Source organism: Lycium ferocissimum, chromosome 4 (assembly GCF_029784015.1).
Source record: "Lycium ferocissimum isolate CSIRO_LF1 chromosome 4, AGI_CSIRO_Lferr_CH_V1, whole genome shotgun sequence".
Taxonomy (NCBI): domain Eukaryota; kingdom Viridiplantae; phylum Streptophyta; class Magnoliopsida; order Solanales; family Solanaceae; genus Lycium; species Lycium ferocissimum.
The window spans coordinates 30866203-30878026 of NC_081345.1; the positions used below are offsets into that span (position 1 = coordinate 30866203).

At 32.0% G+C, this 11824-nt stretch overlaps 2 protein-coding genes across 2 annotated transcripts; one reads left to right on the forward strand and one right to left on the reverse strand.

Moving 5' to 3' along the window:
- The first annotated feature begins 5328 nt into the window (after positions 1 to 5328).
- LOC132054577 (uncharacterized) lies at positions 5329 to 6147 on the forward strand. Its single transcript, XM_059446558.1, has one exon. It carries the CDS (start codon positions 5400 to 5402, stop codon positions 5865 to 5867), a length of 468 nt encoding a protein of 155 aa, XP_059302541.1. The 5' UTR covers positions 5329 to 5399; the 3' UTR covers positions 5868 to 6147.
- Positions 6148 to 9881: 3734 nt separating this feature from the next.
- Positions 9882 to 10826, reverse strand: LOC132054578 (uncharacterized). Its single transcript, XM_059446559.1, has one exon. It carries the CDS (start codon positions 10770 to 10772, stop codon positions 10164 to 10166), a length of 609 nt encoding a protein of 202 aa, XP_059302542.1. The 5' UTR covers positions 10773 to 10826; the 3' UTR covers positions 9882 to 10163.
- Positions 10827 to 11824: the final 998 nt, after the last annotated feature.

An 11824-nucleotide genomic window follows, 5' to 3' on the forward strand; every position in this document is an offset into this window, starting at 1 on the left:
TCCATGCACTTTTACTTGTTCACTTTTGACTTTTCACGTTCTTGCTAAATATTTATTCTTCTTGTATAGACGTATACGCAGTTCTTTTAATTCTCCTACACAAATTTATGTGCACTTTTACTTGTTCAAACTTTTGACTTTTCACGTTCTTTAAGAATGAATAAATCTCACGTGAACATATGTCATAGTACTAAATATTTATTCTCTTCTCATGTATACACGTATGCACTTCAATTTTAATTCTCCGACACATATTTATTTTCTCTGTGCACTTTTACTTGTTCCATATATACACGTATGCACTTCAATTTTAATTCTCCAACACATATTTATTTCCTCCGTGCACTTTTACTTCTTCACTTTTGACTTTTCACATTTTTGAATATATATGTATACATGTATGCACTTCAATTTTAATTTTCCAACACATATTTATTTCCTCCGTGCACTTTTACTTGTTCACTTTTGACTTTTCATGTTCTTTAAGAATTAATAAATGAAGCACTCCCTCCGTCTCATATTATTTAGCCACATTACTTGACTTTTTACATTATTTAAGAATTAATAAATGAAGTAGTCTTTATCTTGACCACGTTATTATCATGACTTTTCACGTTCTTTAAGAATTAATAAAAAAAATCCTTCGTCTCATATTACTTGACCACATTATTATCTGACTTTTCACGTTCTTTATTAATTAATAAATGAAATCTTTCGTCTCATATTACTTGACCACATTATTATAGACTTTTCATGTTCTTTAAGAATTAATAAATGAAGTACTCCCTTCATCTCATATTACTTGGTTGTACACTTTAACCAACTACTTTTTTATCCCATGCGGACATATGTCATAGTAGTAAATATTTATTCTCTTCTAATGTATACACGTATGCACTTCAATTTTAATTCTCCAGACACATTTATTTCCTCCGTGCACTTTTACTTGTTCACTTTTGACTTTTCACGTTTTTTTGAATTAATAAATGAAGTCTTCCCTTCATATTACTCGCCTACATGTCTAATATATATATTACTATAAAAGGAATATATATAAGTGTCCAAGAGGGCGAACACAACAAAACTAAAGAAAAAAAAATACGGCAAGACCACTACTAAAAATAATTTCGCAAAATATACAAACCATAAAGAATAACTAAATTATAATCAAATTAATTTTGACTCCGTACATTATACGAGCATAGTTTGCTAGTTTAACTACTAAAGTTAAATTGTTTAGCTCGATCTAAACATCAACTAGTGATTTCTTTTTTGTTTGAAAATTGATTTACACTTCTGTTTTGTTTTCTCTCCATGCGACACAAGTCCAAACAAGAAAAAATATCAATGGTCAAAAACTCACTTTTTTGTTTTAGTTTTCTATTTGAACTATCAGGTATGAGTGAGAGTTTCCCACCTAAACTATTTTTTTTTTTTCCGAACAATCCACTAAGCAAAACACACCTCATTAAAAATGATTTGTAAGGTGAATAAATCGATAGAGAGGCGTGTTTTGCAAATTAGTTGGAGATAGTTTAAATAGAAACTCTCACACAGTTCAGATAGAAAATTTAAAAAAAGAAGAAGTCATACTTGAGGTATGTTTTTGATCCTTGACCCATTAACTTTGAAATAAAAGTAAACGAAGTCCAGCAACCTAGGTGGCTGACGAGGAAAATTATGAATTTGTTAGGAATCATATAGGAAAGTGTTCCAGCCAAAACAGGACTTTAGATCAGTAATAATATCAATAGATTTACGATAAAACATTAAAATAACTTCTACATTCATATCTGGATTGAACTCAAAGTCATAGTTTAGTTTAAATATTTATTTCGACTATGGTTAGAAATCCTAAATGGAGAAAAGAATTCCAATAGAAAAAAGTGTAGAAAGAGGGTAGATATAATTATTCATAATTGAAGAGATGTGAACAATAGAATAAATATTCAAAAAATAAAAAGCTTGAGCAGACATATATATATATATATATATATGTGTAGTTCATCAAAATTTATATTATTAATTTAATAACTTAAAATAGTAAACAATGTAATAAAAAATATACAGAACATAAAAGTTATTTGATAGTTAGTTATATGATTCATTGTCTTTATTTTCATATAGATTTGATTATTGGGGGGTGGAGGGAGGGGGTGGGGGATACATTTCATGGAGAAACAATATGGTAGTTAAGCTTTTTAAGGTGTTGTGAATTAACATTTCGAACAAAATATCGCAATCTAAAATGCTTAAGAATAATATTCTTTAATGCCGTTCGCGCATCGCGGTTTTACGAATACTAAGATATATAAAAGGAGAGGTACAAATAATGTGGTTTGACAAGCTAATACTTGGCAATTTTAAGACAAAGTTAATGAGAATTAGGACAAAGGTTTTTATAATTATTATCAAATTCCTTAATTGATGAATTAATTTTATAACTGAAAATAAAGTTTTAATTTTTTAATATAAAGCTAGCATAATTACCTAAAACAACTACTCATCTTTATCATTAGCATCGTAATTTTAGGACTTTTCAAATTCAAACTATCTCTTTAAAAACAATTATGTATTAACCAATGAAATTCTGTTTTTTTTTTGTTTTTTTTTTGCTACTGGTATAGTAGAATACGTAAATATATATTTTCACGGATATGGAGACAATTGTGATAGAAATAAATACCAATTTTATGGCTTTTACGTTTATAACTAAATAAATATTTGCTTGAGCTATGTGATTGAAAATTTAATCTTAAGCAATTCAAAATATTTACTGTAAGCATCAAATGTATTTCAATAAGCCAATTAATGATATTTTATAAATAAGGAAAAAAGGTAAAGACAAAATAAATAGAGTGGAGAAAATTCACACTTCATAGTTAAGTTGGTCTTTCAACGGAAAGACATAATTAATATAATGGACAATGATACGGAAGAGTGGAGAAAGATAATGATCATTGTTTAAAAGATGAGTTTGAATAGATAGGAAAAAGAATCAGTTTTCAATAGAGTGTTTCATTCAAATTCAAAAAATTTGGATGTTTATATCTTTTTTCTTTTTGCGTTACTTTTTTTTCAAACCATCATTTAATAATAATTCAAAATTAATATTAATAATGTAATAATATGTGTTTGTGTGTGTGTGTGTTAGGCATCACATAAATCATATATGTTATTTAATCAAATTTTTTGTAAAAATTATTACTTACATGAAGCTACTGTCTAACTATAAGACATACGAGTATTTTGATTTGATTTAAATCCATCCAAATAGTATCTCCAACATAATTTGCACAATTGTCTTAGAGAGAATAAATTGAGTAATATTTACGTATACTTCTAGAATTGGTGGTTTATTACTAGATGAATGTAAATTAAAAAAAAAAAATTAAGATATTATCCGAAGTCAAAGTATATCAAGCTCGTTCTAAAATCTAAGCCGTTTACTATATTGTATTTGCAAATTGAAATTTTTGTTAATCTTATCTGTTTGTTTTCTATCTCTTATTTGCTATCTAAGTTTGAGCTGAGAAATAAATCTTTTGTGAATTTAAATTGCAAATTTAAATCTTTTTAAATTATTCATCATTATTGTACTTATATCAATTTGAATTTAATTTAAAAGTAACTTTTGTTCCTTTTAATTGAAGATAAATATATTTTTCTTTTTTTATCTTACTTATATGCAATTTAAATTTGAGTTGGAATTTTAATTGAAGATGAATATCTTTTAAATTCTTTATGAGTTTATCCGTAATTTGAATTTGAATTGAAAAGTAAATCATTTATTGATAAACCTACTCTTTTTTCCTCCACTATTTAAGATTGAATACATTTTCGATTTTGAATAGTTTTTTTTTTTTTTTTTTTGAAGGAAGACTCGCTAGAAACTCATTTTAGCCAAACTAATGTTTTGTTTTTTGTGATTAGACATTATGTTGTGGAAAAATGAGTTTAACATGCGGTCACCCTCTATTCTTTTACTGAGATTTAGCTATCATCTGATTTTAGTTTAGTGTATTTAGTGAATAGCATATAATCTGCTTCCTTTCTACAGCTCAATTCCAAATGCAAATTTATAACTGCAGTGCTTGAATTGTAATACAATATTTCTAACAGTTACAATAAATTATATAAAATAAAACTTTTTTTTTTATATAATCAGATGATTTTTTATATGTCATATAACAATAATTAATCAGGATTGTGTAATGAACAAGGTTAATCATCACAAGATGATAATTAACTTTCGTTAGATTAATATAATCTAATGTGTTCAAATAAGTAAAATTCTAATTTAATAATTCAAAAATTTATTAATTTTAAATATGTCAGTGATATATGATAATTTTTTATTTTATCTAACAAATAAGCAAATAATTTTCTATGATTAGCTTATTCGATACCGACAAGATCAAGCGATACACACTAGTTTTAAAAAAGAAGAAGTCATACTTGAGGTATGTTTTTGATCCTTAACCCATTAACTTTGAAATAAAAGTAAACGAAGTCCAGCAACCTAGGTGGCTGACGAGGAAAATTATGAATTTGTTAGGAATCATATAGGAAAGTGTTCCACCCAAAACAGGACTTTAGATCAGACGATAATTATCTAATTAGAATTTGATTATAAATTATCCCTTATTTTATCTGGAAGCTGACAGCAAATATCTCTGCCAGTGTTGCCAAGAAGTCCATAATAGACCCTCTTCTAAGCCGTGACTGATGGCGAAGAAAAATTTCTTGGGCCTCATATGTGCAAGTATTTCAAAAGGTATGATCCAACTTCTGGTCAATTCTTGAAAAGAATGAATTGGAGTATTTATAATTAGCTTAGAATTGTTGGGCGAAAACAACTTAAAGATATTTTTTCATGATGATATTGTGTGCTTTGGCCAAGTTCACACGATTTTACCAAAAAGTCTCGCACCATTAAGAATATTCAACACCTTATATATAACCTTTTTTCCTATCTAATTTCCATGTGAGACTTTGTTTACACTCACTTAACAACACCTTTCCTCCTTTGTCACTCTCAAAGTTCAATTACCATCTAATCAAATCAAGATATACCATCAAAGATTGTGGCAGGCGATAAGTACCTTGCGTTCTTAATTAAACGTCTTGAGTTCAAAAATTTGAGTCCTAATAATAGAATCATCTTTGGTACGTAATTTACCCTTCAAAGTGGACTTTCCGGCGAAAAGTCAAGATTAGTTGAGCTCCGCAGCGGGTAATAAGCACATGGTGTGAAACATCAAAAAAAACGAGACTTATTAATATAAGTCCTTCAAACAACAAGACTTACTAGTATAAGTCCTTCAGTTTTCTTCTTCAACACTTATCACTAGCTACTAGCTAGCACGTTCAAAACTCAGTAACATATACATTTGGTCATGGACTGGTGTTCATGGCTCTCCAAAACTAGCCTGGAGCCTTCTCTTGTTCATGAATATGCCCTTACTTTTGCACACAATGAACTTGTTCAAGACGACATAGTTTATTTCAACCACGAATTTCTGCAGAGCATGGGCATAAATATAGCCAAGCATAGGCAAGAAATAATTAAGCTTGCAAAGAAGGAGAAGAAGAGTAGAAGTTCAAGAAATCACATGTTAGGTTTAATAGTAGCCATCAAGCAAGCAAAGAAGCTACTTCCTGAGCGCCTGAAAATGTGGACATGTCGACAAGATTCAATTAGTAATTTTGCCGTTGCGCCGTTGAGAAATTACAGTACAAGATGGAAGGCAGCTATGTTGAAGAGGAACACTAAGTTGGCCACTGCTAAACAAGAAACTCCAAGAGTTGTGCACAATGAAGGAATGTTGAAGAGATTAAAGGGTATGCAATGTTTCAAGACTTGAGTACCTTCCATTGAACATTTTAATATAGATCTCTAGCTACTTCAATTGAAATATAATTGATCCTCGTCTTCTTCCATCTTCTTCAGATGCTTTCAGATTCTTTACTCTAATGACGTTTGTTGTCCTGGATTAACTGCTTGTCCTAATGCTTTCAAATTCTTAGGGGTCACTTGGTTGTTGGTTAGGAAGGAGTTAATTATGTATTAAAACAAGCATAACTAGTACTTCACCATGTTTGGTAGATTTTTAGTTGTCTTATCAAATAAATAGGAATGGTAGATTTCCCGTCATTCATGAGAGATTCTTCTTTATCTCTTTCGATCTAATAGAATGATTTTGCTGCATCCAAACTAACACCAATTCAAGCCATTTCATGAATAAAACATGATCAATTAACCAACCAACAAAATTACTTATTAGAATTTACAAATAGTATCCATAAATTGCACCACCTCTATAAAATTTTGGAAACAGCTTCGTATAGTAGCTGGAAAGGGAAATGACAATAATTAATTTTTAAAAAACTTTTCCTTTGTCACCGACTCACAGTGAAGCAACAGATATTTTTTTTCTTTTGGGCTTTCTTTTTTGGGTTTACCAGTAGGGTCCTCTTTTGGTAAAATAGGTCATTACAGGCTTTTTTTTTGCGCGGATTGCCCTTCATTTGGGGTGGTCTTTAATTTTCGCCCTTCAAATTGGTAATCTTTAATTTACACCCCTCGCCTAACACTCAGAGGTTATGGGTTCGAACCCCAACTCAGGTTAAAAAAAAAAAAAAAATCGCTAGGCAGAATTTCGCAAGGCAGACTTTGCAAAATTCTGCCTTAAAGTCTTGACAAGAAAATTTTGCCTTGGGCATGAAATTTGCATATGGCAGAAATTCTGCCCGTGAGGTGTAAATTTGCCTCGTGAGGTGTAAATTCCGCCCGAAGGGTAAAATTTAAAGACCACCATTTTGAGGGATAAAAATCAAAGACCACCTCCAGCAAAGGGTAATCCTGCAAATTGCCCTATTACAAGTTGACAGGTCTGCTTAAGGTAAAAGGTGGGCATTTCACAGCCATTTGGGCCGTGTTAACTTGGAAGGGGCAATTCGCAGGATTGTCCTTATTTCGGGATGGTCTTTAATTTTGTCTATCAAATTGAAATTTTTTAATTATTCCCTTTCGCTTAAAACTCTAGGGTTTCTAATTCAAACACTCGTTCAGTAAAAAAATTTAAAAAAAAATTCACAAAGACAGAGTTTGCCTGCAAAACTCTACCTTATAAGGTAAAGTTTGTGTTGATAAAAAAAAAAAAGAGGAAAAAACGAGTGGAGAATAAGCACAGCAAATCATTCATCTTTTTGCGCGTAATGTCCTTCCAAGTAGGGGTGAGCATGGTACGGTATGGTACTGTATTTGAAATTACGGTACGGTATTTGGAAATTTAGTATGGTAATTTCCATTTTTGGTTTCTAAAAATACTATACCACTACCGTACCAAATTAATTCAGTATGGTTGGGTATTTTAAAGTTCGGTTTCGATATTTTACGATACGGTAAATCGATACCATAGTTCGTTTAACTTCGATTTACATATACTCATATTGTGGAGAATTATTGACTTCTGCTACTTGAGAACGTCTCAATTATTATGTACTAAACATCTTACACATGTAAAAATATTTAAAAGAAAGTACAAACAATTCCCTTCATAAATCAATTACACAAAAAGACATTTAAATCAAGATAGAGTAGTCAAAGTTCCAACGTTTAAACAATTAATTTTCTAATAATACTAGTTTATATATTTGTTAGTATTGTAATACTAAGATATATGAATTGTATATGTAATTATATGCTTCGGTATGGTATTCGGTATTTCGGTATTTTCTTTATGAATACCGAATACCAAACTAAATTTTTTAAAAATGCATGCCAAATACCGGACCAAATACCATAATATCGAAATCGCGGTATAAAAAATTTCGATTTCGGTATGGTAATCGGTATCTACCATACCATGCCCACCCCTACTTCCAAGGCACCTCAAATTGTTGGTCTTTAATTTTTATCCTTCGCGTAAGAATTTATGGGTTCCAAAATTGAATTCTCGCTCAGTTAAAAATTGAAAAAAAATCACAAGACAAAATTTTGGACCTTAAGATAGAGTTTGAACCTTATAAGGCAGAGTTTGGGCAAAAGTCTGCTTTAAGGCCTAACTTTTGCCCGAATAGGCATAGGCCTAATTTTGAGTAAAAGTTTCTGCCTTATGGCCTAATTTTTGTTCGAATAAGCCTAATTTTGCTGCAAACTTCTGCCTTGCGAATTTTTTATTTTATTTACTAAATCGGGATTCAAATCCAAAACTCCAGAATATTAAGCGAAGGACAAAAATTAAAGAGCAGTGCCTTTGAAGGACCATCGTGCAAATGACCCCAAATAAGATCGTTCAAAATGAGGAAAATGACTCCCTTAGTAGAAGCAAGAAAATCAAGTTCCACAAATGACATTTCACATTCATTGTGTCTTCCCCGCCCTCCAATACACCTCAGCTTCAATACCCCACCCTCGTAGCCCCTATCCCTACCACCCACCACATCCCCACCCCAACCCCATCTCCCATAGTACTTGTCTAGATTATATACAATTGATTTTAGGATAATATATTTTGCTTACGTACTAAACACAAGAAAATAAGAAAGAACACACTTATTTTCCCGAAAAATATTTTTAAAATAATATTTTTCCTTCATAAACACGCCCAAAGAGAAGAATATGGGGCACTAAGTATTAAGATCTAATAAATGTTCTGATTGAAAATGAAACAGTGACTCCAAAGTTGCATAAATTTTAGCAAAATTTACAATAACAAATAATGTAAAAGGTACTCCCTTGATTTTTTTTACTTGTCTCTTGTTAACTTGGCACTTTCTTTAAGAAATTATTTATTAGGAGTAAAATATCCTAATTAAAATTTAAGTTTGACTATTAATACTCTATGTAGTTAATGATAACGGTAATATAGGAAGAATTATTAAACCTTTCGTGATTTGCTAAAATAGATAAGTAAAAATAAATTTTTAGTATGACGTAAAAACGAATGGAAGGAATAATTTAATAAGGGACAACAAGAGATTAAAAAAAAAAAAAAAAAAGAAGAAGAAGAAGATATACTGATTAATTACAAAGGCCCAAGTGTGCATGGCTATGAAAGAGAGCAAAAGTAAAAATATGTAGGGTAAAATCAGTCACCAGCATCATGGGACAAAACATAATGTGAGGAGTACAAAAAGCCCCACATTAGCTCTTATATATATAAAATATAGTAGTATCATTGAGAAGATTTAGATGACGTGAAAAACAAACAAACAATCGCCGACTAACGCCCGAGCTCCGCACAAATTATTTTCCTTTGTCTGCTGGAAGACTTCCTCTGTATCTTTTGGCAAGCCAGAACAATCATTAAAATCAGCTCATCTTTGATGGGAAGTACTTATTAGCTTGGCTTTGTTTCCGTTTTTTTTCTTTTTCTTTTAATATTTGAAAGTACAAAGGTAGGGGTAAGGAACATCCTACCCTCTCAGATCCCAATTGGGAGTATCAGACCCCAATTGGGAGTATGTTGTTGTATTTGGAAGTAAAAAGTTATATGCATTCACTGTGTTGGAAAGCATCTTTAGTCCCTCAACTACCTGCTGTCCATGTCCGCACTCCGCAGGTTTATTACTAGTAACTGTTTAAACATCAACGACCTAATTTTAGAACTTTCTTGGCTGGCATCTATTGATCAACCAAAATACTTGACTTTCAGGTTTATGATCACTGGCTAACTGCTGCAGAAGGTTAAATAAACAAATAATTAATCCTCTCCTTAGTTGCAACAAAACGCACCTCCATCAGTGGAGTAAGTAACAGTTGCATCTACTCTGCCAAAGTTCAACCAAACCAACCAAAATCTCAATTTTCTCAGAATTTAAAAAGGTCAATAGAAAAACAAAAATTAGAAAGCACATTGCACATTCGCTAAAATATTGGCAACTGAACGTTTGCACACACTTCTTTACTTTTAATATAATAACCGTGAGATATATGCTACAGTGTATACATGGCTACACTCATTCTACTGTTCCAGAATTAAACTAGCATTATACATAAGTATACTATCAACAAACAGTACAAAAATATGGTTCTGTTTTTTGAACTTTACCGTGGTTTAATTTCCACTGAAAAAAAAAGCGGGGGGGGACCAAAAACGCCCAACAACACTAACTGTACGTCACACATCTTGGGCCTTTGACATGATCCAATTACATCACAAATCTTGGGCCTTTGACATGACGGAGAGCCTACTGGACCTAGCCTGAAAATCATCTCTACGCCTAAGATGATGAGAAGAAGGCCGAATCAAAGCAGCAAGTGCTCTTTTCACCAATTCACCTTCAACAGTTCCAATTCTAACAAGTGAATTCGTCATAGCTGATCTCCTCATATTCAATTGATGACTCGACTGATACGACGACGTAGTATGAGACTGACCGCGACTCTTAAGTTTATTTTTGTGAAGGCTACAACGGAATGAACCTGGATGTGTTGTTGGCGAACACGTACAGTGTTTCTTCTGATTAGACGATAAAGGACGGCTATTATTCTGTTGCTGACGTGGGAACACGGAAATTGAACGGCTAGGATTGCTGGAAAATCGAACGGACGGTGATGGGGAAACTGATCGACGAAGATTGACCCGGGTTGGAGATGTGGGTCGGGTCAACCAATCGGAGCTTTGAGTAGTGAAGCTGGAGAAATTAACAGGGGATGAAGCAATAGTTGAAGAACAGAACCGACCCGATGGTGAAACGGATCGTTGACAATTGTGGTGGAGATTTGAATTATGTGATTTTTTCCGGAAGGATGATGACTCCATTGTGTATGTTTTTTCTTGACTGAATTTTTGCAAACCTAAGAAACCATGGAGGGGAGGCTTATATAGGAATTGAAAGGGATGGCAAAATTGTGGTTTTGGCGAATTTTGAGGGTGAATATAAAAGGGAAGTCGGTTGGACTTTTCTAATGGGTCAAGGTGAATTAGAAGAGCTTCCAAAACCTATGACATTCCGAAAGCAACCGCATAATGTAATCCACGCGACATGAGAGCAGTGATTCAGAAGCGTTATGCATATTGTTCCACTCCTTCCGATGTTTAACAGTGTCTAATTAGCCTTTTTAATTTTGGTTCAAAATAAGTATCCATTTATATAATCGAGATGTAATTAACTTTAGTTTTTCAAAGTTAATCTTATTAAATACTAAGCCATTAGATATTAATGTGTCAAGTTAATAGTAATATGAATTTTTTGATTAAGAGTAATAACAACATACCCAAAATATGTTCACAAGTGAGTCTAAAGAGGATAGAGTTTATATAAATTTATTCCTGATAGACCCTCGGCTCGAGAAAAAGCATTTCAAAGAAGGCCAGATAAGAATAAATAAGTAAAATGGTCACCACAAATACAATAAAAAGCACAACAAAATATTATATAAACTAATACTATAATCGAAGTCCAAGAGACAACAGATTATAAGAGAAAGGTAATAAGCTGCAGGGATAATGCTATGCCTACTAGTATGGAAAGATCCGCAAGATAATGCTCTACTACTTACTCACCTTCTATCCTAATTTGTTTCCTCCGCAACCTCTTATCTGAGTTCATGTCCTTGGTAACCTCCAACTGCATCATATTCTGTCTAATCACTTCTCCTCAGGGCGAATCTACAGCCCATTGAGAGTGTTCACCCGAACACCTTAGGCAAAAAATTAAACCAAATATATAAGGTACTTTTATATGTTTTATGTATATATATAGATTTTGAACACTCTGAACATGAGAGTAGAGGTTGGTTCAATGGTTTAGGGGGTTCAAAATTCACCTTGAGGTTCCAAGTTTAAGCCTCAAACACTACATTTTTATTTTT